Source organism: Cervus canadensis, chromosome 1 (genome assembly GCF_019320065.1).
Source record: "Cervus canadensis isolate Bull #8, Minnesota chromosome 1, ASM1932006v1, whole genome shotgun sequence".
Taxonomy (NCBI): domain Eukaryota; kingdom Metazoa; phylum Chordata; class Mammalia; order Artiodactyla; family Cervidae; genus Cervus; species Cervus canadensis.
This window is the reverse complement of record NC_057386.1, coordinates 113,939,440-113,966,130: the sequence shown is the minus strand read 5'-3', so window position 1 is coordinate 113,966,130 and position 26,691 is coordinate 113,939,440. Positions and strand designations below refer to the sequence as shown.

General features: G+C 56.1%; 1 protein-coding gene across 8 annotated transcripts in view; it reads right to left on the bottom strand.

Moving 5' to 3' along the window:
• Positions 1-4,913: 4,913 nt before the first annotated feature.
• Positions 4,914-26,691, bottom strand: part of HPS4 (HPS4 biogenesis of lysosomal organelles complex 3 subunit 2) — a 25,493-nt gene continuing 3,715 nt past the window's right edge. For 4 of the 8 annotated variants that reach the window (XM_043437926.1, XM_043437940.1, XM_043437931.1 and 1 more), the window contains 13 exons: positions 25,791-25,881; positions 23,956-24,099; positions 19,438-19,545; positions 19,084-19,200; positions 17,638-17,732; positions 16,782-16,854; positions 14,882-14,918; positions 14,136-14,232; positions 12,783-13,584; positions 8,544-8,676; positions 7,989-8,097; positions 6,558-6,672; positions 4,914-6,180 (listed from right to left, as the gene is read on the bottom strand). In XM_043437926.1, coding sequence (XP_043293861.1) covers positions 5,899-6,180; positions 6,558-6,672; positions 7,989-8,097; positions 8,544-8,676; positions 12,783-13,584; positions 14,136-14,232; positions 14,882-14,918; positions 16,782-16,854; positions 17,638-17,732; positions 19,084-19,200; positions 19,438-19,545; positions 23,956-24,099; positions 25,791-25,881 — 2,203 coding nt within the window. In that variant the 3' untranslated portion in view covers positions 4,914-5,898. Of the gene's footprint in view, positions 6,181-6,557; positions 6,673-7,988; positions 8,098-8,543; positions 8,677-12,782; positions 13,585-14,135; positions 14,233-14,881; positions 14,919-16,781; positions 16,855-17,637; positions 17,733-19,083; positions 19,201-19,437; positions 19,546-22,816; positions 23,461-23,955; positions 24,100-25,790; positions 25,882-26,691 lie in introns of those variants that run through there. The other 4 variants (XM_043437962.1, XM_043437955.1, XM_043437972.1 and 1 more) reach the window with 4 other exon arrangements.

Genomic DNA, 26,691 nt, shown 5'->3' with positions numbered 1-26,691 from the left:
CTGGCCGCCGGGTGGCCGCTGCAAGTGGAGGGAAGAGCGCTTTGCGCTCTGGGCCGCGATGTTTCGCCCCCCGCCCCCCGCCAAGGGTGCGTTGCCAGCTTGGCAATCGCTAAGGTAATTTACACGTCGTGGCCAGGGACGCCCAGGGTGAGAGGGGAGCTGGCCTGCCCGCCCAACATCGGATGGGAAGCCCTGCCTTCCACCCAGAGACAGCCTGCCCCAGCTGGCTAGGCCAGAGCAGTTGCTCAGTGTGACAAGGTCATCTCCCAGGTCTTCTGTGCACCTGCTTACCACCCTGCAAAGTCACCTAGATTGTCTGGGTTCTGAGCCTCCCTTGGTGACATCAAGTGCCCTGCAGTGTGTGGCAGGGCAGGGGGAGGGTAGTCCTCACACACTGGTTCTGGATTTTGCACTGTATGGTCAGCTGGGGGGCTGCTGAGAAATAACTGGTACCTACCCCCCACCCCCCACCCCAAGGCATTCCAGTTCTTTGTTTCAGCTCATTTCCTGGGCTGAATCTCCTGTGTAGCTGGGGCTGAGGGTCGATGTCCTGAGTAGCAGAGATGAGGCCTTTGAAACGAGCCAGCTGGAGGCCCAGGGCTGAGCTGTGTCCCTGTGATGCTGGTCAGGCCTCCAAACATTGGTCTCTAGGGGGCAGTCACTGCTTCTAACACCCTCCAACGATACTTTGAGCAGCCTCTTGTAAGAGCATAGCACTCCCATTCTCAGTCCTTGGGTTTCCAGGACCTGCCCCAACCCCAGCTGCAGGACTGGGCATATAACCCATACCTGACCAATCAGAGCCTTCCAGACCCCTGGGTACTTAGGATTGGGTCAAGGCTGGGCACATGACCCACATCTGACCAATCAGAGCCTTCCAGACTCGTGGGTCCTCAGCGATTGGGTCAGGGCTGAGCACATGACCCACATCTGACCAATCAGCCTTCCAGACTCCTAGGTCCTCAGGGATTGGGTCAGGGCTGGGCACAGGACCCCAGTTCTTTCCTGGAACCATTGAGAAAGAGAGGCTACTGTTGATGGGGTGGGAGTGGGGAATCCAGTGTGAAGAAAATCTGAGCATGAAACCCACAGAGGAGAGCAGGTCTCATCCTGTGAAGATAGGCCTACCCTTTGCCTGGAAGCAGCCCTACCCTTGGACTTTTCCATCACATGAGCCAATAAATGCTCTTTTAACTCATGTCCAAGTTGTGGTTTCTGTCTGTTGCTCCCAGATGTCCAGATCCACTTTGTGCCTGATGCTCTCTGGCCTAGGATTAAAGTGATAAAGTGAGGTTTGAGGACGATAGTATGATGGCAAGTTGTTGGGTGGGTGGGAAGCGCTCCCTGCATGTTTTCAAAATGTAAGCCTGAGAAGCGAAGGCTCAGTGCAGAGTGCCGTGTTTAAGGATTATCACGCCCTGCTGCCAGCCGCCTCGCCTACCCATGACATGTTTGTCCCCGCTTGACTCTTACTAACCAGATGTAAACACCGGGGACAGGACAGAATGAGGCCCTGTATTTTAGAGCTGCTGACAGATGGCAGCGAAAATACTCCATCAGAGTGCGGCTTTGGGTGGCAGGAGGCAACACACGCAGAGACTGACGGACTCTGCCTCCTCCCCAGGTACACACAGTGGTCCTAACTTCAGATCACCCACTCTTCCCCATAGTGCCCACTCCCGCCACCCTAGATGCCAGGTGAGTGCGTTTCGTCATCGAGTACAGACGGCACGTACCTTCTGGGAGAGTCTGTCACGTGTTATTATCCCGTAATACTTGGAGCCCTGCCAGGGGGAGCTGGGACAGCTACACACTCAACACGGGAAAACGTAGGGTCTGAGGGCAGGACACACCGGTGAGGTTGCAGTGCCGGCTAGTGGACGAGCCAGACGTGGAAGCCAGGAGTCCGCGCTCGCGGCTCAGCATCCCCAGGCTTTGAACTCCGTCGTGCATTCAGGCCTCCCTCTCCATGGCAGACAGAGGTACCCCGCTGGGGAGAGCGTTTGCCTTCTGAGGACGCATATTGAGCCCCACTTTCTCTGCAGCCCACGACCTGCCTCACTTTCACATACATCGCCTCTCCTCTCCATTTAAAAGAAGACGCTGAGGTTCAGAGAATTACATTAACCAGTTTCCAGAGCACGAAGTTGTAGAACCAGAAGATTTGAACCCTGGTCTCTGAATCCAAAGCCGCGTGTGCCTCCTGCCGCAGGAACCGGTTGGGGCTGGTGGGAGAGCAGGGACCAACTCTAAGCACGTGCAGGAGAGGGGATCGGGAGACGGCCAGGCTCACCCTCCCCTGCCCCCTGCCTTCCCTGGGAGCACTCGGCCCAGGGAGGGGAGGGCAGAGCAGGGGAGGGCTGGCACTCAGCCGACCCGAGCACACTCTGCAGTCGTGAAATGCCTCTTCTGGGCTCTTGACAGGATTCAAAAGACTCTCTGGGTTTTGTTCCCTGGAGAGCTGCAGCTGGGTTCCAGGTGGTTCAGACATTTAAAATAAACAGAGAGGAAGTGTCCTTCTTTAGCCGTGAAGCCCTGAGAATCTTCACCTTAAGCTCCCCAGATTCAGTGGCCCTGTTGAGAAAAGATCCAGCGTGTCTTTGTTTTCTGAGCCAGGGTGACAGGTGTGGATCTAACATCCTGCCCTCCCCAGGGTCGGGGACAGGGGCTTCCCCACCTGCTGCTCTTTTCCCAGAACAGGTCTGCAGTGAAGGGGTGCGGGGGTGTGGGTGTGTGTGGCGGGAGGGGGGTGAACGGACGCCAGCGTTGTGCTCAGCTTGAGAGCACCAGCCGTCTGTTCCCTGCTTGTCCCGGGGACTCCTTCGGAGCCGGGATCTCCCTCTCCCTCAGGGCTTCTCCCCTCTGGAGACCATGCCCCACATACAGCAGGCGCATCCTTCTACCTGCCCCAAGTGCAGGCAGAGGGGGGGAGCTAGGTCGTCCTTGAATCTGCCCGTTTCCCTCCGTCATCTGTCGCCCTGCTGCTCCGGGCCACAAACCAACCTCCTCCCCCCTCCAAGCCCTCCCACCTGGACACCCACAGCCTCTGGGGGGGTTTTCCACTCCTGCTGCGCTTCTCACCCATCCGGGAGCCAGGGAAGTTTCCGGCGAGGAGCAAATCAAGGCACTGCCCTGCTTCAAGGCTCTCCTTCGCCTAGCGCCTCAGCCACTTGCCCGCTGCGGGCCTGCTCTAGCAGGAACAAGCAGAAAGAGGGGGAGCGCTCTGTTTCTGCCTTCATCGTGTGGAGTAGGTCTTCTAGGTGGAAAGGACAGGGCTGGGATCTGGGAGAGACTGTCGGGCATTTGGCCGAAGGGTCCAAGCCCGTGAGGAGCCTGGTGGGCGGGTGAGATGTGGGCTCACGCGTGTATGTACCATCTATTGCTGTGACGAATGACCCCAAGAGCGGCTTAAAACAACACACATTTATCATCCCCCACGCTTCCTGAGGGCTAAGGATTCTGAAGTGGATTGGCTCGATGGCTCTGGCTGTTTCTCGCAGGGCCGAATCAGATGAGGACAGTCAGGGCCCGCTGTTGTCCGGTGGAGGCCACTGGGCCAGGCGGCCTGCTTCCAAGCAGCTCACTGAGACGGGCAGGAGATCCCACCCCGGGGACGTCTCCCCACGGCTGCCCACGTGTCAGCTTCTCCCCACGACAGGTGAACTGAGAGAGAGGCGGCAGCTGCGATGCTTCGTGACCTACCCTCAGAAGTCACACTGGCATCCTGGCCACATTCTGGCCATTAAAAATGAAGCACTCCGTCTAGCCCTCACTCAAGGGTGAGAGTCAGGTCCTGAAATTGTAGCAGAGAAATTGTGGACTTCCTAAGACACTTACTTGGCTGCGTCAGGTCTTGGTTGCGGCCTGCGAGATCTCTTGTTGCTGTGTGTGGAACTCACGCTGTGTCTCACAGGCTGTTGCTCTGCGGCGTGTGGGGTCTTAGCTCCCCGACCAGGGATCGAACCTGTGTACCCCTCCACTGCAAGGCAGATGCTTAACCCACTGACCACCAGGCAAGTCCCTGTGGGCCTACTCTCACACCTTGCTTGCTATGTGGACCTCACGCTCTTCCTGTGACGTGGTGCCTCTGCTCAGAGGGAGGCACAGGGCTGCCTCGAGTGCAGATTCTCGGAACCAGGATTCTGTGTTTTATGTGTTTTCAGCCCAACAGCAGCCCTGGGAAATGAGATGGGAAGAGAGGTTTCTGGAAGCAAAGCAAAGACAACGATCTGCCAGTAGCCTGACGCCTAGGAAAGGGCCCAGAACAGGCGGGAGGCTGTCTTGTGAAGCAGGTCTCGTGTGGAAGTGTCCTCGAAGCCAGGCGCTCAGCCGAGCTACTGAGGGCGGGGGATGTGAACACAGGCTCGGGAACTCCGAGTTCTGTCCCTGCACCAGCATGTAACAGGTCAGATTTTCGTCAACCTCAGGACTTGGCGATCTCACAACTCTAGAGCATCAGCGGCAAGTCTGGCTGCTTAGAAATGCCGCAGGACAGGAAGGGAACTGGTTCTGTGTCTGTCAGTCAGTCACGGGAAGGTGCCTGCAGAGCCTGGCCTGGGTCCTGGAAGGGGTTTTCCTCGGACCGTCCGGCAGAGAAGTAGGACAACGTGCATTTCCTTAGCTCAAGCTATGGCCCTCCTTCATCCGGGAAGCTCACCCTCTTAGGCCAGCCAGGGGCAAGAGAGACGCCAGAGACATGACAGAAAGGGGGCCGCAGGCCTGGTGTGCGGTGGAGCCTCGCTGAAGCTGGTGCTGTCCGCCCCCGACCCTCGCACACAGACCGCGCTGACATGCGCCCTTCCTTCCTAGCCTGGCTGGATCGGGCAGGGCAGAGAGAACGGTGACCACGCAGAGTACACACAGGTGTGTACATCTATACGTAGGTATCTCCATCAGAACTCAGTACTCAGAAGTCAGTAGCATTTCTGGCTACTTTATTTTCAGCCCTTAGCAACTTGTTTCAAGAAAAAGACACCATGTCATAAACAGGAGATATTGGCTCACTGGCGTGCAGTTACACTGCAGTTTTCACATGGAGTCTCAGGTACTTCCGGTAAAGATTTGGTTAGGATTTTGGTCAGTATTTTCATTCTGTGACTCTCATCGTACCATCATAGAACGTCGGACTGTAACGTCACCGAACCGATGTTCTCAGTCCTACCCTGGCAACAGCCAGAGCAGAATGCTGTCCCTTCTCATGCAGCAACCCCACTCCCCAAAAAGCAGCTCTGCTTCTTCTCCAAGACCTTTTAGAAACTCCTGTTTGGGACTCTCACTCAGGGCAACCAGCAGCACCTCCCACTTCCAGCCAAGGGGCCGGCCTGGCTGGTCATCACCCACCTCCGGGTCCCGGCACCCCAGGCTCCCTTCCAGGTCATCCAGATCGCCCCCTTCCCACAGCGGGTGATCCAGAAGATCCAGACAAGGCAGTCTCAGCATCCCCAACTGCTTCTTGTGCACTGACCCCCTAGGAGGACCGTGGTGAAGACAGCCTGAGAAGTGGGCACGCGGTCTGCTTGCAGATAGACAGATCCATCTCCTGGCTCTGCAGTCACCTCGGACCCACCCCCTGCAGACAGTGTGGGACATGCACTCTAGACCAGGGACAGCGGGGTTCTAGAAGAAACACCAGCCTCAGTCTCTGTACTAGTCAAGGCCGGGGTGGAGTAGACCCAGGGACTGTCAGACACCCCGGGCTCCATGTGATGAGGGGGGATCACTGACCCCGGGCCCCTGGGCTGGAAGGAGCCATGGCCCCACCCTGACCCCCCCGCCACCCACACCATCAAGTTCTTTACCACGAGCTCTAGGTCTGCTGACCCGAGGATCGACCCCCTCCAGCCCTGATCCGCAGAAGGAGTAACAAACACTCAAATACTGCAGTCCTGAAAAAGAGGACTATTCCAGGGAAAGTAAAACAGAGGGGCTTTTCCACTTAACAAGGCAGCGCTTCCTTTGCTGGGGTTTGATTTGAGAGTCATCCACAGGGGTCAGGAGCGACCTACGGTTCAGAGCAGGTTCACCCCATGCTTCAGCAGCTTCTGCTTGGCTTTGCCCGGGAGGCTGAAGGCGCCGTCCTGCGGGTTTGGGAAGCCAGAGCTCCGTGCCGCCGTGGCCAGCTGCTGGAAGTAGGTTTCGTGAATGGGGTTGCAGCAGGCGTATACAGCCGTAGAGGCGTTCCTGGTGAAGGGGAGAAAGGAGATCACAGTCCGCCACCCGGCAGACCTCAGACCCCAGAGACCCCGCGAGGTCACTGGCCCAGCAGGACGAGCCCGGGCCCAGTCGCTGGGGCCACAGAGAAGGGGCGCCTCGGGGCTCCAAGCACAGCTCTGGAGGCCCCACACAACCTGGTGCTCACCCTGGCCCCGAGCCTTCTGGCTGTGGGAGTCTCAGCTGTCTCATCAGAAGCATGGACATGACAGCAGTCAATTCCCTCACTGAGACTTCAGGGGTAAATGAGTAGAGATGGGTACAAATCGCTTAGCCTGTGGTGAGATGGTTAAGAAATGGAGGCTGCTGTTTCTATTACTGTTACTCAAATGAGCTACGTATCCCACCATGAAAAGTCTCAGCTCCGAGGAAGGTGAGACACTGCAGGTCCACAGGTCGGGGGTGGGTCTGGGTTGCCAGCATGGGCAGCTCTGACTTAAAGCCAGAGGAGGCACATATATTCTGGAAAGATACACAGAAATATTGGCTGGAGACAGCGCTGGGCAGCAGAAACACCCGCACTCATGCGTGGCAGCTGATAGACATTAGAACCTTGTCAGTCAGGCTCAGAGCCCACACCCCACACCCCACCTCTCAACTACACTGCACACACACACACACACCCCCCAACACCCCAACCACAAGCATGTGTGGAGGGGCGTGCACTGTGGAGACGAGACACCTGGGCTCAAATCCTGACTCAGCCACTGATCCGGGGCGACTCATTCATCCCACTGCATACTTGTCCATGAAATGAGGTTACAAAGAATGTACTCGACCAACCCACTCCATAGTATAGTACACACATGCAATATACACAGAGCAGGCACTCCCCTTCTGACCCTCTAACTTGCCTTCTTTTCTGCTACTGGTTTCATAAGAGAAGCATGTAGAGAGAAAAAGTAGAGTTCAGTTGGTTAAAGATTGTAAATGCCATTAATTAATAGGTCTAGAACTGTTGGCCTGAAGGTGTTCAAGACATGCAACAAAGTGAAAAAGGAACTTAGAAAACAGCAAGCGCCTGTGCTCCAGTTTTTTTTTTTTTTTTATAAGACAGACCAGTAAAATAATAAAAAAATACTGATCATCTGTCTTTTATATGGGCTACCCCAGTGGCTCAGCGGTAAGGAATCCACCTGCCAATGCAGGAGATGGGGGTTCGATCCCTGTATTGGGAAGATCCCCTGGAGAAGGAAATGGCAACCCACTCCAGTATTCTTGCCTGGAGAATCCCATGGACCGAGGAGCCTGGTGGCTACAGTCCATGGGGGTCGCAGAGAGTTGGACACAACTGAGCGACTGAGCAGCAGCCCCTTTTATATGCAAAAAACAAAAACTAACACCAAGAAAACCTGGGGTGGGATACACCATCCTGTTAACTGTGGGTATCTGGGGGCACATGCTGGTGAGGGGAGGACACGTTGCCCTTGGGAGACCTTTGTGGGGGGCATCTGGATGTTGTGGTCAGGAGCACGCAGGGCTTGACCAGTTGGAAGACAGACAGCCCCTCCTCCCGCCCCAGTGACTGATGGAAGTGCTGAGACAGGCAGGGCCTTGGGTGCCCTCCCTGCTGTCCCTCAGTGTCTGCAGCAGCCCGAGCCCCAGGAAGGGACCCGGCACGTACAGCACTCAGGGAAGCCTGAGGTTGGATGACAACAGCCCGCAGAGCGGGTCAGGGGAGGCCCGGGCCGGTCCGCGCACTGGTCTTCATCTGGCTGTGACTGAGGCTCTGCCAGGTACCCCGGGTGCAGCGCTGGGAGTGGCCTGGGGACGCTCACCTGACGGTCACCTCGTACAGCGTGGGCAGCCGGGCAAAGTCGGAATGCATCAGGCTGACGGCCTGGAGGAAGCGGCGGTCCTGCACTGTGTTCACCTGCGGCAGGTTGGCTGCCAGAAGAGGACACGGAAGTCATCGTGCATGGCAGAGCGCCGCCCCCACAGCACCCCCAAACCTAGAACCACCAAGAACTGGGGTGAAGTGAGGACCCCCGGCAGGAGTGCAGGTGCCCAGCGGCAGCGGGGACGGAGGTCAGAGTGCTGGGCCTTCCTGCCGCCCCTGATGGCAGGCAACATTCGTCTCGGCACACAGACGTCCAAGTTGAGAGGCGACACGTCACAGATAGTCTGGACGCGGGTGCTTCTCTCAAAATGATGGAGAAAGGGCCAGAAAGAGACCAGCCAGGAACAGTTTGCCGAGAGCATTTAAACCCGGTGGGAGCTGGGCTCCGAGACGGAAAGAGCATTCTGACCACGGGGCACCCCCACCCACCCACCCACCAGGGTGCTGGGCCCGGGTTCTGACCCCCCACCCACCTCTCGGAGGCGCCCCTTACCCGCCAGCACGTTCTGGACGCGGTCGTAGTGTGCGAAGTTGTAGGTTCTGGCCGCGGGGGCCGCCTGCTCCCGGGGTAGAGTCTCGCTCAGGTGCACCTCCAGCCCATTGAGGGACGCCAGGCTGCCGTGGTACTGCGGGGCGGGAGGGGACAGGCCGCCGCCACTCAGCAGGCCACGCGGGGAGAGCTGCCCGGCCGCCCCACGGGAGCTAACACCCGTGTTTGGAGAGGTCCCGACTTCTGCCCTGAGGTCCTAAACCTCTTAAAAGCGTTCATTGCTCAGTCATGTCTGACTCTCTGCGACCCCGTGGACTGTAGCCTGCCAGGCTCCTCTGTCCATGGAATCTTCCAGGCAGGAATACTGGAGTGGGTTGCCATTCCCTTCTCCAGGGGATCGCCCTGACCCAGGGACGGAACCCAGATCTCCAACATTGCAGGCAGATTGTTTACCGTCTGAGCCACCAGAGAGAGAAACCTCTTCAAACTTGTAGAAAAATGAGAACATAGAGGGAAGCGGAAAAGTAAAAGAAGGGGAAAAAAGGAAAAAAAGCCAAGAAAAACGGCCCAGAGTCCCAGCACCCAGGCAGAGCTGCTGGCAGGCGGCCCGCCCCCTCCTCACCACGCAGCCGCCGCGTCCCCACCCCGCGCGTCTCAGCTGGACCGAGACGTCATGACGTCATCCGCGTGTGCGGCGCGGCCTCCTCCCTCCCGGAACCCGAGCGGACCCAGGGCCGCGGGCGCGATGCTCTCCGCTCGCTGGCCCAGGGGAGGACCCGGCTGAGGAAGGCCAGTGGGAGCTGAGGCCCAGGCCCCTCTATGGTCCATCGCCTCCTGGGGGATGTCACGTGCAGGTGCCGTGGGAACACAGGACTGTCCCGTTTCGTATGAGTCGTTGTTTATAAGCTAAAGATGGAGGTCAGACTGTAAGCAACGACTGACGCTAGTTTTGCAGCCTAACGATACAGCATGAAATTCATTCTTCAATCTGTTTTCCTACAACGACATTTTCCAACGACCAACGGCTGAGCTCTGTTTGGGGCCCATCAAGCAGGGATGTCATGCCCAATGGACTCAGCCTGAAACGGGGCCTCATGGGCCTGCCCCGGGGGCCACCGAAGTCAGGAGGCGGCAGCGGCTAGCGCCCAGGTAAATGACCCCCATGGCCCAGCCTCATCCTAGCCAGACCACCAGGGCCAGTTACAGGGGTTTCTGCACCTTGTTCTCTTCATCCGCGAAATAGGAGTATCATTGCTGAGTGGTGGAGGTCAAATAATATATGTACACGCTGTCTATTCTAAAGTGCTCCCCGGAGGGAGGAGTTTTCCTGAAGTCAACAATATAAAAATCATCGTCCTTGAAGAAGCGGTATCTCTTCCATGAGCACCAGTCCCTGGACTAACAAGACTTGTCTGTAGATTGACTTATTTCACAACAGCCGTGTAAAAAACTAAGCGCATGTAAAAAGGTACAGCGATGCTGAGAGAATGTTCCGAGGTGAATGTCATAAAGCTCAGGTGTTATCTTGGGGAGCGTCCTGGCCTTAAATTAGCATTTCCGGCCCATGCTGCAGAAACGATACTCAGGCATTAGGTCTGGCTACAAGGTTTACGTGGCGTCCCCAGGGCCCAGCAGCCAGCCTGGCTCCCAGGAGGTGCCCGGTCAACAGCCACCTGGGGACTGGACCGAGAGCGTGAACTAGGAATCGTCAGCTGCAGGCTGTGAGTTAGTCACTGGCGCATATGACAGGCAGTGTCCAGGAGGACAGGCAGCGTCTTCTGCTTGGACTAGGGGTTGGCAAACACGGCCCATGGACTTTTTTTTTTTTTTTTTTTTCCCCATGGACCATTTTTATAGCCTGAGAACTGAGATTGGTTTTTATATTTTTATATGGTTAGGGGAAAAAAAGAAAAGTCAAAAGAATATCACGATGTGAAATTACATGAAGTTCCGATTTTTTGTGTCCATAAACAATGTGCTGGAACACAGCCCCAGTTTACATACTGTTTATGGTTGTTTTTGTATTGTAACAGCAGAGGGGAAGAGCTGCACAAAGCCGAAAACGCCTGCTGTGTATCCCTTCACAATAGAGTTTGCCAACCCCTGAGACGCGCGACCACATACGAGACTGGCACAACACGCTAGGGGCCACGGAGCTGAGGCTGTGCCTGGACCCCTGCCTTTTAGTCCACAGGAAAGCCAGTGAATCACTGTCAGTGCGCCCCCAAACATGCACAAGAGTCGCTGCGGGGACACCCATGTGCTCAGAAGCACGAGGTTCAGGGAAGAGGGGCCCTTTTCCAGTCTCTGCCAACACTGACCTCGGGCCTCGGCCGCTGTGCGCACAGCTCCGCGCCCTGCTGTAGAGTGAACAACTGACCCCATCACTGTGGCCGAAGGGCACTGAGATGACGACCTCGGGGTTCTGAGCGGGGAGCCGGCAGTGGCTCTCTGCTGCCCCCTGGTGGTGGGAGCCGACTCTGCTCCCTCTGAAGCGGGGGGACCTCTCCCTGGCTGCTCCCCGCTCACCCCCGGCACCCAGCGCCCTGCCCCCACCCCCAGCAAGCAGAAACGGTGGCAGCTGGTCCAAGCAAACACGGGACGGCGGAACAACACAGGGAGCCGTGGCAACGTGTCCTTCCCGGGGGGACTGCGCTCATGGTCAGGTCCGAGCTTTCCTGCACCAGGCTGGGGGAGGGGGGTGGGGGTGGGGGTGGCTTTTCGGACAGCCGCAGAAGTCCGAGGGGAAATCAAGTCAACTGTTTTGTGTGCTGATCCCGGACGGAAAGGCAGTGAAAGCTCTCTGCCAGTTATAAAGGAGACGGCCTCCGAGTCTGATCAGCCAACTCCACTCTCAAACCGGCAAGCTGATCAAAGTCCATTATGCTCTGCTCTTTTTAGCAAAGACTGATTTTCCTTTTCTGTAAAGCTGCGTTCTCTCTTCTCCCCAACCCTAAACCCTCCTGTCCGTGAAAGCCCAGGGAGGTCGCTGTCCTGACACCAGGATGGGCCATGACAGACCAAGTGCCACGTCCACGTATAAAGGGCCATGGAAGGCAGGGCCTTCAGTCCTTCACCTTCCCACCTGCTGGGCCACCGTCAGCTCCACGGGGGACAGAGGGGTCGGGGTGGGGGCTGGGAAACAGCAGGAGGTGTGGACCTGCCCTGTGCATTAGCTAGGTCTCCATGGCTACTTCAGGGTGAGATGGGCGTCACCATGTCGGCCCCCAGCGCTATTCAAGGCTTGGTGGAAGTAGCAGATGTAAATTATTTACATACAGCAAATGCAGCATGCACCCTAATTTACCTCCTCCTCTCTGAGCAGCCTGTGTTGGTTTTTCTTTTTATCTTGGGGGGCCTCGTCTGAGCTGGGCTCAAAGCTGAACAGACCATGAGACTGAGGCGTGGGGGGAGGGGTGGGGATGGACATGTAGAGCTGCATCCATGGTCCCCGCTGTTATAATGAGGCAGGGGGACAGAGGTGGAGAGGGTGACCTGGGGCCTGGGGAAAGGGGAGAGGAGCCAGGCAGGTGGAGAGGGCTCTATGCGGGGACCCGCCTTCCCTCCTCCACTGCGCGCCAAGGGGGACCAGCTCCTTTACGGAGGGTCACAGGTCCGGCATGCTAATACGATGGGCTGAGCATAATACAGATTGAAGGACAGAAACACTGCGAGCCCCAGGATGCCGTTCGCCCTGCAGCAGCCTCAACTGCTGCTTCCCTGGCAACTAAAGCAAGGCCGTTACTATGGCAACTGGATCCAGTGTGGACCCCAGCCCGGAGGTCAGTGAGCCTCTAGGCGTGGGGGGGAGCTGCGAGGGTTTGAGCGGCGCCTTCTGGAGCCAGTCAGCATTTCAGAGGGCCCAGGCTCCTAGGAGTGAGCTTCAGATGGACGGGAATTTGGACTCGCAGAGAACCCCAACCCCGGCAGAGACACGCGCAGACTCCATCCACACAGGGATGAGGGCTGCTGGGTGGGGGCAAGGCTGTGTGTGGTCACTGCCCAGCACCCTCCCGGCTCACTATGAACCAGAGGCCCCGAGAAAGTGGGGACGCTGGAGAGGGTAGCCCTGGTGGCCACCTTTGCACTTGGCTCTGTGCTCGGCACTGGACGCTCACTGCCCACAAACGGAGGTGGGCACCCCCCGCACCCCACAGTATAAACAAGGACGTCGGCACCGGGCCGTGCAGCTGACGGCTGAGCCCCTCCCTGCCCCGGACCCCCACCCTGCTGCCCACTCACCACCTCCTCCACGGCCGCGCGGTCCCCCAGCAGCGGCTCCTCGGCCAGCAGCGACAGCACCAGGCCCTTAATGCTGTGCGTGTAGAGGTTCATCCGCACGAGCCCCTCATGGGAGGCCAGGCTCACCCTGGATGCGCTTCTGTCTGCAGAGGGGCCTTCGTCTGAGGGGTCTGCTGAGTCCGGGCCGAGGGTCAAGCGGCCCTCGGGAGCCCCACTGCCGCGTTGCTCCTCGCCGTGTTCCTCCAGGGGCAGCTTGGTATGCCTCTGCCTCAAAACCAAGCAAGGTGCCCGCCCAGGCCCGCTCGTCCTGCCGGGGTCTTCCAGGTCGCCAGGAAGGTCTGCGGGCTGCGTGAGGGCTCCATTCTGGGGGACCGCCTCAGGAGCAGAGGCGGGGAGGCAGCCCAGGGGCAGGGACCCGGGCGGCTTGGCTCCGGGACTGCCGGGGTCGTGGACAGATTCCTCGCAACCAGGACCCCTGCCGTCTGCAGCAGGGTGGCTCAGGGATGCTTCTGTTTTCTGAGTTTCTGGGATGTGGATTTCAGACAAGTCCAGGTCCCCGTTCCCCCCGAACAAACCCAAACCCTTGCCCGCGGCAGTGCGGTGCAGCGTTGTGGGCAGCGTGCTCGCCAGGTCAGGGTCAGACCAGTGTCCGTTCTCCCTGCTGCCATCTGCCCAGGCGGCGTCAGGAGACAGAGGTTCAGGTGTGGTTGTCGAGGTCTGAGCCTTGGATCCCACGTGTCTGGGGGCGTTTTCTTTCGGGGCAGCTGAGGGCTCCTGGAGTCTGGCTGAAGACGCTGGAGTGCTGTTGAGGAAGGACAGGTGACTGAGGGTGGGCAAGGGCCCTGCCCCGGGGGAGACTGAAGCAGCGCTTCCCTAAAAATAATGGGCATTGGCACCATGTGGTGTCACGTGGTGACACCAGGATCACCTACTGGAAGTGGCAGAGCCCCCTGAATCAGAGGCACCCACGTCTGGGGGTGAACTGCGAGTCCGGTCCTATATGGGGTGCTACACATATGCTGTCTCCACCTTTCATGATGAACCCGAGACGCAGACATTATTGGATCCATTTTACAGATGGAAAAACTGAGGCTCGGGCAGGGAATGGACTTGCTCATGGCCACACAGCAGGTATGCCACGGATCTCAGATCTGAAACCTATGCTCGTCTCATTCTGCCAGATGCCCCTCATCTCTGCTGAAGGTCCAGTTCTCCATGCCCCCCGCCCCGGCCAGGGCAGAGCATGGAGAAGAGGGAATCGTGGGAGGATGGGATGCACGGGGCTTCTGGATGAGCCCATGGGAGGGAGTGCCCGACACGTGGGTTCAGAGGAGCCTCTGTGAGCCCCCTTACCTGGCCGGGGGTTCCCGGGGGAACTCGCGGAGACTGGCGGCTTCCTCTTCAGTCAGGAAAACAGGTGTGATCTGGACGTTGGGAGGGAGCGCCGCTCCTAGAAGTGCAGAGCAACGTGGCCAGGGCCCTCTCTGGGCCAGAGAAGACGGGGAGGGGGGCAGGAAGTGTTCCTGGGGCGATGCCTCCAGCCCGCAGGCCGGCCCAGGGAGCAGCTCTGGGCTCCGGCCCCCAGAACAGAAGCCACAAAGCTGCAACTATGGTTTCTGCCATCAGCAGGAAAAGCCCACGTGGGCCACTCTGCTCCCAGAGGGACGTTTGGTAGAAGAAAACTGACCGGCACTAAAGACAGAACCTGGATCAAAAGCGCTGCTAACTGACCACAGGGGTCTGCCTGAACTTAGGCTTCAAATTAAACCCCCCTCGGCTGCCAAGGCTCTTCCTGGCAGTGGCCCTGCCGTCACCCTGTCCCCATCGTCACCTTTTGGAACTCATCTGAGCAGCTTCCTGGTGCTGAGGGTTGAGAAGGATCTGAAAGGGGGGGATTTAAAAGCTGTGCCTAAAATTGGAGGCTTTGCAACTGGGATTTTGAGAGTACCTTTGCCCTGGCAGTGCTGTTATTTATTTCCCTGATCTCACGAGCCGACGGGATAACCGTATGGGACGGCTCGGCCTTCCACGTGACTTGGACGGGGCCAGGCCGCTTACAGGGCCATTTCCCAGACGTGACAGGACACCCGACTACTCACCACACTCCTGCAGGGCATCCCCTCCTGCGGGTTTCCTCTGAAAACAGACAGACACGAGTCGAGGCGGGGCACCGCCTGCTCCCCCGACCTACCCATCGGGACCGCGCGCTGCCATCTGCTCCTGAAACGTGGCCAAGGCCTGGGGTGCTGGGCCCGGCCGCTCGCCCACAGCAGAGCGGGTGGAACACATCCCCCCAGGCTGCCTGCTCCCCGCCGGGGCTGGGGCCACGCCGGCTGAGGCGGCCACGCCACCCAGGCGCACACCAGGCTGCCTTCCGCTCCGGCCTCTCGAGGAATGACGGCGAGCGTTCCTGCTCTCAGCCCTCCAGGGAGGTCATCTGGAATACGGCCACGTCCGCCACAGCGCTGGCTGGAGCCCACACAGATCCCATTATGACAACAGCGTGGGGGGCCTGTGACCCTCACAGCAAAGGGCCTGGCCTAAACCCGAGGCGAGGCCGGCTCACCTCCGCACTTACAACCAAGGCGAGAAGCCTGGGAGTCTCCTCAAAAGAGCTTTCCGGCCGTCTCCACCAAAAGGACCCAGCAAAGTGAAAGGAAAAACAAAAACTGCTCTTCTAGCCAAAATGACTCGCCCTCCTCTGAAAGGATGTGGTTTCCTTCACAGAAGCTAACTCCAGACAAAAATTCTTTTCAAAAAAAATCGCATGGAATCCCCTCGCCCACAAGCCAATCCTGTGAACACGGGGCACATTTTCCCGTAAAGTCTGTGCATTTTTTAAATACTTTGAGGACACATTACATAAAATTCTGTTTCTCTGCTCACAAGAGGGACTCACAGATTCTGTCATGAAAGCATCTTTGGGCATTTTCGACGGCTGACTAAAATCTTAGGAAGTTTACCGTGGTGCGGGAGAATTCATCACTTCCCGACTTGAGACCACCACCAGCAACCTGTCTGGAAAGGGCAGGCCAGTCGGTGTTTTGGGCTCTGCGGCTGTAGGTCTCTGTCTAGCCACTCAAGCTGCCGCCGTGGCTGGAAAGCAGGCCAAGAAAACACGGCAGGCCACGCAGCCCTCAGCCCTCAGCTCACAGCTCCTACCTTAGATGTCTAAGTGATAACCTGATTTTTCACTTTTATAAATCCTGTTGTGACCAGAGTTTTGAGTATAAACCTTTTCCAGCAGTCGGATAACTTCCTTAGTATTGACTCCTAAAGCTGAACAACGGGGAAAAAGGAAAAGACCCCCTCCACCCTCTCCTCATCAGACAGTTCACCAGGAAGGGTGTTCTCACGATGCCTGCACCACAGTGAGGAGGAGCCGGGAGAGAGCCGCGCGTGCGTTTTTAAATGTCTGCTGACTTAGCAAGCACAAAAGGCTAGCTTCACGACAGGTTTAAAACCAGCTTCACACACTAAGAATCAACTTGTAAAACAAAAGAAAACAGAACTCCAAGGATATGTGCCAAATGCTAGTGGTGATTATCTCCATGTGGCCCAGTTGTGGGCAGGTTTATTCTCAATGAGCACATTATGACTTTTCCTTCATTATAAAAACAATTAGGTAAATATAAGATGGAAGTATTTTAAAAGCCGCTGTTGTCCTAAGCCATCTTTTACAGTCTCTCTCTGAAAAAAATCCAACATCGCTTTCTTTGGCATAAAGCCCACCCTGCGGGAAGTCATATTCTCACAGTTCCACCTGGATGGAAGAAAAACCAACCATCCAGGCCGACCACGCAGGAGAGAACACTTTCTTCCAGCTTTGCTAGGATCTCCCTTGAGGGGGACCACACGGATGGATGGGGCGTCCTAAGAAGGACACGGCAGCTGCCCCCACCACCGGGCAAGGCTGATCACCAGCCTTGCCCGACACAAAGACAGACTGGCTGGGGAACACATCCCTGCTAGGCGGGGGCAGGGAGGGGGGTTTGCTACCTGGTCCCGACGTGCCACGCGATGAAGCAGGACCTTGGCCGTGACGGAGGGTGGGAGCTGGGTGCTGACGATCCTGGGAGGTCAGAAACAGGAACCAGGACACCGGAGAAGAAACAGTCAGGACTCGGCATCGAAACAGTCCCAGCACCCGCGGCAGCTCGGATCTGGGGGGCACAGCTGGTGGGAGTGTCAGCTGGGAGGCACTCACGGTGGCCCTCCGGCTGTTCCCATCAAAGTTTTAAATGTCCGAACGCCTGGACCGACTTGTACCAAGAATATTCCTGAGGTGCTGGGATGGCTTCTCCAGGGCACATCCCTCCAGGATCAGAGAGTGCTGGACACACAGCACCAGCTCCCCTGCGTTTGGCGGGGACGGCCGAGCCTCCTCGAGGCCCAGAGGAGGCGTGGAGGGCTCCCAGGCTCTCTAGGAGGCCTTCCAACTGGGCAAAGAGATGCAGTGAGACCTCCGTGAGGCCAGCCCGAGGTGGACCCAGCCCAAGCAGGAGCCATGGCTGGTGCACTGGGGCCCCGGGCGGCAGGGAGGGGCGGCGCTGTGGGCCTCACACCCCTCTCCAGATGGTGTTGGGGGCCGGAGACCGACCACTCGCAGGCGTGGCCCAGCTGAGAGCTGCGTGGATCTCTGCAAAGCTGCCTCGTGCACTCCTAACTCTTCTCTGGACACAACAGCTTCCAGTTCCCCAGGGACAGGCAGGGACCCTCAATTGAATCTAAACTACCCTCGAGCTGCCAAACAAGACTGCCGGGAACTGGCCACACACAGAGCTCTCGGCGCCCCCGCCCCGATCAGGAGGTGGCCGGGTGGTCAGGGCTGAGCGGGGGCGGGGGCGCGACTCACAGTCCCGCATGGAGGATGCAGCCGGCGAGCACGTGGGGCGAGCGCTGGCAGGTCTGCAAGATGAGGGCCGCCTTGAGCAGGAGCAGGGGCTCCACCTGTGCGGGCGAGAGGCAGGCCCAAGTCGGCACGTCCCCGTGGGCAGGAGGGGACGGGCCGGGGGCCGCGGAGGGCAGGCGGACCGCTTGGAGCCCGAGCCTGGAGGGAGGGTGTGCCGCACACCGGCCGCGTCCGCCTCTGACACCCCACGCGGCTGCCACCATAAAACGCCAGGTGCTTGGCACCAGGGCGCCTCCCTGAAGCCAGGAGGCAGAGAGAATGGGCACTTGGCTCTTCCAACGCGGCCGTGCACATCGCCAAGGAGACCCTGACCAGCGGTGCGGAGACCAGGAGGCAGTGGCAGGGGAGAGTGAGCCCCTTAGATTCAGGTCACGGTGAACCCACCCTCCCCTGCAGCCCAAGCCCCTGTGACGAGCTGGCCTGCTGTCTGACCCGGTCCCCTAACTCTGCCAGAAGGGAAAATGGGAGCATCGCAGCCTTTCATGCAGGGTACGCGTCTCAGTCCTCGGTCCTTGTAAAAAAACCCCTAAAGGGACAGGCAGAGGGTCTGAACCTGCCCACGAAGGGCCAGCAGTGACTGGCAGCCGGAACCTGCGGTACCCGGGAGCGGTCAGCACTGAGAGTTAAGAGCCACGCTGGAGCCCTTCCCGCGGGCGGTTAGTTCCTCCACGGCCACTCGGAAAGCTCTGGGCCGACTCCCAAGAAGCGCTCCACACAGGAGCGGGAAAACTCGTCCCAGTTTCTAGCATCGAGCGGTGCCGCACCCCGGTGACAGGGACACGGTCCACGCCCGCAGAGACACAGGCCACACATGGTGGAAGGTCCCACCCAAGATGATCAGGGCGCAGGGAGGGCTCCTCACAGCGCCGCTCGCATCTCCCCCCCCGCAGTCTGAGGATGTGACGTCCGCCAAGGCCACCAGCCCACAGCGGCGCAGGTGGCCTCCCGTCACCACGTGCCAAGGCGACAGATCAGGGACAGACCCCGCCCAGCCCCCCGTCCTAGAGAGCGGCCACCCTGGGCCCTTCTGGATGTCGAGAATAACTAATGATAACGCTGAGAAGGGGGCCTTCAGATTGCTGAGTTCAGCACGTCTGGGCATTAACAAAGCAATAACACTCTTTACTGGGCATCTGTCCTTTATGTAACTGTCCCAGTTTCAGCCTCAGAACAGTTCTGGGAGGCGGGTGTCATGCCGCTCCATGGGTAAGGAGAGAGAGGCTGAGACAGGTGACCTGACTGGTCCCATCCCACGTGGCTGGCAAGCGCCGCCTGGAACCTGAGTTCTTAACAGCCACGGGGACGGAGGGACAGCTCATCGAAGGGGAAGAACCCGCATCCAGAAGCCCAGTTCCCATCCACGTGGCGGGAGGGGGCTTAGTCGGTTACTTTGGTTCGGTCCAGGTGCCAGAGGCAGTTGAAGATCTTGTGCAGGTCACCCGTGTTCCCCAGGATGTGCTCGATGAGCGTGTCCCACTCAGCACGCAGGTCTTCCCGTGGGCAGCTCTGAAACAGAACAGCCGGCATCAGCACCCGTGATCCCGACATGTGCTCCAGCAGGGACCCCAGCCCCCGACAGGGCCACGGGGGAAGGCAGGCATCCGGGAGGGGCTCCGGGGGCCCACGACCCTGGCGCTGACACGACGTGTTTGTGTAAAGGGTTCCTGGTGCCCGCATGTGCCCGGGCAGCATCGGTTTTGCTAAAGAGGTTCCACATGAGCCTCCCAGCCGCCCTCCTCATACCTTATAGGCCAGAGACATGGGCCCATGGTAAAAATGAAAGAAGCCAATGAGCTGGTGCAGAAGCTGCTTGCAGCTGACATCGGGGAGCTCCACGGCACAGCCCAGCACCTGCAGAGGACAATAGTGTTTTCCTGTTCGCGGAGTCCTGGTACTCAGGGCTCACTAAGCCAGACTCCACGGGCCCCTGGAGCTCCATCCTCTGTGTGCAGCCCCACACCCTCCCCCAGCCACCTGCTCTCCACGGGAAACAGGTGTGTTTTGAACCCACTCATGCCACCTGAGCTGGAATCATCCCCACTTCCTGTTCATCTGCCCGGGCATCCCCACCCTCCTCAGTCCCCCGCCACAGATTCCAGCACCCCCAGGCTGCCTGTTCTCATCACTCCAGCCACCCGTGACCTCTCTCCTGAACCCCTGTATGGTCAGCACTGTTATTTAGACACTGGATGTTTCATTTGGGTTTCACAGCAAACATGGGATCCAGACTGTTAGGAGAGGCCATCCAGCCAGATGGGGCGCTTCCAGAACCCGCACCCAGTGCATCGTCGCGCCAGCGTGGAGCATGGCGATGCTCCATTCCACAGACAATAAGACATTTGCTTAGTTAGGAAGTAATCTGGTCCTCTGTTTAAGGAGCCTGAAAAAAACTTAGTCTTCTTTGACTCAGTAATTCTACCTGGAGGAATCTCTCCTAAGGGAACCATCAGAAACTTAAACAAACCAACTCTGAACGAAAGCACGTAAACAAATGCTCTGAACGTAAGCTCCACTCAAGTGCCGTCAGCAGTCTGGCGCCCAGTTAAGTGCTTACTTCTCCCCCAGTTATTCTACAGATTTGAAAGAAATCCTAATGATCTGACCAACTTTCCTTCAGAGACCGACAAACTGATTCTGCAACAGAAATACAGAGGACTGAAAGTATCAAACACTGTCCCGGAGAAGAGTGAGTCTGGAGGATCTCCCCCAGCTGATTTTAGGACTGATCCTAAAGCTGCAGACATCAAGACGGAGCAGTACGTGTACAGAATCTTCAGAAAGGTCAGTGGGCGAGAACAGCAAGCCCAGAAACAGAGCCGCCCTTAAATGGTCCTTTGAGCCCCAGGAAGCACATAGGAAAAGGCAAGATTTTCAACAGTGGTGCTAGCACAATGGGACATCCACAAGGAGAAAAGGCCCTTTGACCTCCGCTCACACCAGTCACAAGGATTTATCCAAGGTGCATTACAGACCTAAATTTAAAAGCTACCACTATGAAACGTGCTCCCCCTCCCCGCCCGCCTCAACCCGGAATTGGAGAATGTCTTCTCCAATGAGGTAGGCAGTGGTTTTAGAGAGGATACAGAAAGCAATAATCGTAAAAGATAAAACTGATAGACTTCATTAAAACTAAAAAACGTCTCATCAAAAGACATTACTAAGAAACTTAAGCCCACCCACAGACTGGGAGAAAGTATCTCAAAGGAAGATACCCAAGTATCCACGAAGCACATGAAAAAGCCCTGGTCACGGGGGAAGTGCAAATTAACATCTATTCAGACACCACTTCACATCCAGCTCAATGGCTAAAATTGTGAATAAGCAGACTGACACGTCTGCTGATGAGGGTGTGAAGTACCTGGCGTTCTCAGACCGTTGGTGGGAATGCAAGATGGTGCAACCGCTTTGGGCAAATGTCTGGTGGTTTCTTATAAAATCAACACATACCTGCCCTATGACCCAGCAATTCCATGCCTAGGTATTTACCCTTGAGAAAGGGAAATGTACGTTCACAGAAAGTCTTGTATAGGAATGTTTTTAGAGCCTTACTCTTTTGTTTTAAAGTCATTTTACTGAAGTGTAGTTTCTTTACAGTGTTGTTAATATCCAGCAACGTGATTCAGTTATACATGTGTGTGTGCGTGCTAAGTCACTTCGGTCATGTCCAACTCTTTGTGACCCTATGGACTGTAGCCCACCAGGCTCCTCTGTCCATGGGATTCTCCAGGCAAGAATAGTGGAGTGGGTTGCCATGCCCTCCTCCGGGGGATCTTCCCAACCCAGGGATCAAACAAATGTCTTCTGCACTGGTAAGCGGGTTCTTTACCACTAATGCTACCTGGGAAGCCATATATATTCTTTTTCAGATTGTTTTCCATTATTTATCACAGGATATGGAATCTATTTCCCTGTTACTTTACAGAAGGACCCTATTTATCCATCCAATATGTTCGCATCTGCTGCTCCCAAACTCCCAATCCTTCCCTCCCCTAACCTCCTCTCCCTTGGCAAACACAAGTCTGTTCCCTATAGCTGTGAGACTGCTTCTGTTTTGTAGACGTTCGTTTGTGTCATATTTTAGATTCCACATATGAGTGATAATCACGTGTTATTTAGTTTCTGACTGACTTCACTTAGTATGATAATCTCTAGTTTGATCCGTGTTGCTGCAAATGGCATTAGTTCACTCTTTTTTATGGCTGACTAGTATACCACTGTGTATAATGTACCACATCCTGTCTACCCATTCACCTGTCAATGGACATTGTCCATGTCCTGGCTACTGTAAACACTGCTGCTCTGAACACAGGGGTGCACGTGTCCCCCCGCCCCCTTTTTACTTATTTAGCTGCACTGGGCCTTAGTTGTGGCACGTGGGATCTTCCATCTTTGTTGTAGTGTGTGGAATCTCTAGTTGCAGCATGTGGGATCCAGTTCCCTGTCCATGGATCAAGCCCAGGCCCCCAGCCTTGGGAGTGTGGGGTCTTAGCCACTGGACCACCAGAGAAGTCACGTATCTTTCTGAATTGCAGTTTCGTCTGGATATATGCCCCGGAGTGGGGCTGCTGGGTCATTTGGTAGCTCTGTTTTCAGTTTTCTGAGGAACCTCTGTGTTTTTACACAGTGCGCGCATGCCAAGTCGCTTCGCTCGTGTCTGACTCTTCGCAGCCCTATGGAGTGTAGCCCGCCAGACTCCCCTGTCCGTGGTGTTCTCCAGGCAAGAATATTGCCATACCCTCCTCCAGGGGATCTGCCCGACCCAGGGATCAAACCACATCTCCCCGTCTCTTGCATTGGCAGGCGGGTTCTTTACCACTAACGCCACCTGAGAAGCCCTCTCTTACACGGTGGCTGCACCAACTTACGTTCGCACCAACAATATAGGAGGGCTCCCTTTTCTCCACACCCTCTCCAGCATTTGTTATTGGCAGAGCTTTGGTGGTGGCTGTTCTGACTGGTGTGAGGTGATGCCTCATTGTAGTTTTGATACTCATTTCTCTAGACTCTTATTAATCTTACGTGCCCCAAACTGGACAAAGTTCCTGTGTCCAGAAAAAGAGTGAGTAAGTGGACCGATACGTTTAAACTGTGGGATACTGCTCAGTGATAAACAGGGACGCACCGTGGATCCATGCGACGGGGATGAATCCCACATACATTAAGCAGCAGGACAGAGGAGTGCTGTGGGTATTATTCCACTTACATGACACCCTAGAACAGGCAGAATTCTTCTTTGGTGGAAACACTCCGAACAGTGTTACCTGGGATGCGGGGGGAGGGGATGGAATTAAGGACATAAGGGAGCTTCCTGGCGTGATGCTAATATATTCTGTATCTTGATAGGGATTTGTGTTACACAGGTGCACCATTTATCCAAATGCACCAAATATACTCAAGATCTGTGTATTTCGTTGCATGTAAATGAATTTTACCTCAAAAAAGAGCAGAAGAACCACAAACACATATTGAACTCTAGTTAACATTCAGCATGATGACATACTTGGGGCCAGGCGGTAAGGTGTATACTCATATGTGCAACTTCAGAAAGCGTTAAAATAGAGGATAAAGGGATGAATAGATAGTATGTGATAAAGCAACCATAATGAAGGGTTCACTGTAGAATCTAAGAGGTATGTGAGTGTTCACCGTATAGTTCTTGCAACTGTTTGGTATGTTAGAAAATTTTTACAATGAAACATTGGAAATAATACCTATAAAGGCGAAGATACTTTCTCACACTTAAGCATCCCTTTCCCTTGGGAACAAAGTTAAAATAAGAGTAGGCAGGAGACAACGGGACTTGAGAGTAAAGGGTACTACTAGCTGTAAGTGGGTCTGTTTTGTTTTTTCCCCTTGAGGGTCCTCAGAAGCCTAACCTACGTGCACCAGTGTCTTCAAGTTTCGAGCTCCTTCCCCAGTAAGCGTGAAAAGTACAGGGAAGAAGGGAAACAAGAAAAGATGGAGATTAAAAACTCAATTTGCATCACAGAGCACAGAGAACACCCACAGGAGGAAGGTGAACGCCGCCTTGTGTAATGCAGGCTGTGATAGTGATGTGTGGGAGAGCGCTGAGCTCCGACGGCGCCCGCAGAGAGGGACGCGGGCATCGTGGGTGACACAGAGGCAGGGGACGAGGCTGCTGGCTCAGGAGCCACGGCAAGGGTCACCGTGTAAACCCCGCCGGCACGGCACCGCTCAGCAAGACAAGCGCCTCTTGGTAGAGGCAACCCCGCCGGCACTGGTTCAGCCTGGCAAACTCACCCAGAGGTAATCACCGTCAACCTTTACAGCGAACTTCAGTTTCCGCAGGCGGACAAGGGCGGGAGGAGAGCCGGAAAGGTCAGAAACGCAGTGGACAAGCCCGGCGATCTGTCCACACAGCAGCTCCTGTTGGTCCAGCAGGGTCTGGGGAGAGGAGCCAGTCCAGACATGAGGCTGAAGGTCCTGAACTCCCAGGTCATTCCCCAGAGCCGGGGTGGCAGACTGCAGCCCGGAGGCCAGATCGACTCTGCCGCCTGTTTGTCTATAATCTGTGAGCCCAGGGTGGCTTTTACGGTTTTGTTAGGGTTGTCAAAATAATAACAAGAAAGAACATGTGACAGAGACCTTGCGTGGCTTACAAAGCCTAAAGCACTGGCCCTTTTGAGGCCAAGTTGGCCGAACCCTGCCCGGACTGTCACAGAACGCCCACAGTGAGCGCAGGAGATGACTGCCCAGAACGGCATTCCTGTTCCAAGATCACAGGCCTGAGCATTTTCCCCCATTCAGATCCCCATGGAGAGACCGGAGTGGTGCAGACTAATCCCCGGCGTAATCACGTGCGCAAACACACAGGCCTCCTGATCCACCTTCACATTAACTAAACCCCCCGGGGGAGACGGCACGTGAAGCCACAGAAAATGGAGAACTTATGCCTCAAAGGGCTGAACTTGGACCCAGTCAAGTCTTTAGATCCTCCTCCTAGTTTAAAGGAAAGGCTCTGGGCAGAAAGCATTGAATGATCCCCTTGTGAGGAAGTGACCAGCCCAGTCCAGAGCAGGACACGTGCTGAAGTTCCCCTGCATCAGTGAGCTGGTGTCTTCAGGAATTCAGTGGTGCAGGGGGAGAAAGGATGGGGGGAGTGGGTGAGCAGTGTCATACGATAGGAGGGACTTGAAACACAGCCATGTGGGTTTGTGGCTCTTGTTTAGAGGCTGATTAGGAGAAAAGGGAGGGAGAGAGAGAAAGCGGGAGGGAAGGAAGGGCTAAGTAACATCTCAGATAATAAAGACAAAATGTGAACACAGACTCCATAAGGTGGTATTATTGTCACTAATTACGGTAATTTTTGCTGAGTGGGATGTTAACAAAATATACCCTTTCCAGTTGCAGATATTCCCTGATGCTGGTGAGATGACACCATGTCTAGGATCTGCTTCAAATACTCCAGGAAAAAACAAGAGAGAGTAGGGAGGAGTTAGGATAGCTCGTAACAGACTGGTCAGGTGGTGATCTTTGTTGAAGTCGGGCACACGACGGCTGATGACTCACTCTTCTTTACTCTGGTATATGTTTGGAGAAAAGTTTTTTTTTTTTCTTTCCCCCAACAGAGCAGACAGAAAATCGCTGACGGTAACAGACAGGTAGAGAAGGTGGAAGTACTGGGCTGCTGGCTTGGGCATTTCAACATCAGAATAGCAACAAAGAATACAGCTAGGAGTAAGGGAGCAGGGCTTCCCTGGTGGGCCAGTGGTTACGAATCTGCCTGCCAATGCAGGGGACGTGGGTTCGATCCCTGGCCCGGGAAGATTCCACATACCTCAGAGCAACTAAGCCCATGTGCCACAACTACTGAAGCCCATGCTCTAGAGCCCAGGCTCCGCAACAAGAGAAGCCACCGAAATGAGTAGCCTGCGCACCACAGCTAGAGGGTAGCTGGTACAACCAGAGAAAGGCTGTGTGCAGCAGAAAGAGCCAGTGGAGCCAAAGTAATAATAATAAAGAAATAAAGAATGAGAGTAAAAGTGGCAAATGCCTGGATTTTGCGAAGAAAACTGTCCAGATATAAACCCTTTGAAAGGCCATGGGGTCCCCACCGAGTGAGCCGAGTGGCTTACCTGCGGGGGATAAAAGTAACAGATGCCCGCTCGGGTTGGATCTCCTTCTCCCTTCACCTGGGAACCATCATAGAGGAAAAAATAGTTCCACCTGCCAAGAGAAGAGAGAGGAGCTGTGTTCCCTTCCATCCCATGAGCAGGGCCTTGTAACATGCAGCTTCCGGTGGCCCAGCCCAAGAGGGACTCATGCCTCAGTATCTGAAAAGCCTTCTGGGGGCCCCAGAGGAGAAGGAAGCCAAGAGCTACAAAGAGATAAGACCATTTTGTAAGTGCAGCCAACTCAAGCTAAAGACACGCCTCCATCCAGCGATCTGACCCTCTGTCCCAAAAGACAGCGAGCAGCTAAGGAAAGACGGGGCGCCCACAATGACGCCTCTTATTTGAGACACTGCACCTTAACTCCATACTCACGTGGTTTGGTAACGTGTCTTCTAAGACACTGATAACGAAGTAAGTTAGGGATGTCTCAGCTGCCCTCACAGCTGCTGGGCACGAGACCGCCTTTCTGCCGCCGTGTCCCTTAACACACACTTGCCAAGGGCTTGGGGCATGTGCTGCGTTCGCCAGCCCTGGGGCCACGGCGAGCAAAGGGACACAGGAGACGTGCAGTCTCCAGGCAGGAAAGCACGTCTATGCTGGGAAAGTGGGGGCGCCGCACCCCTCTGCCTGCCGAGGCCTGAGTCCCCAGGACTTCCCTGGGGGTCTGCTGGTGAAGACGCAGCGCTTCCACTGCAATAGGCGCAGGGTCAACCCCTGGCTGAGGAAGTTAAGATCCCGCATGCCACCTGGCTCAGCCAAAAAACCTACAAAACAAAAACTAGAAGCCTCACCCTCCTTTGACAGGATCCCTCATCAACCTTCTGACTGCCTCTCTGCAGGGGAAGCTCTCTTCTCAATTCCC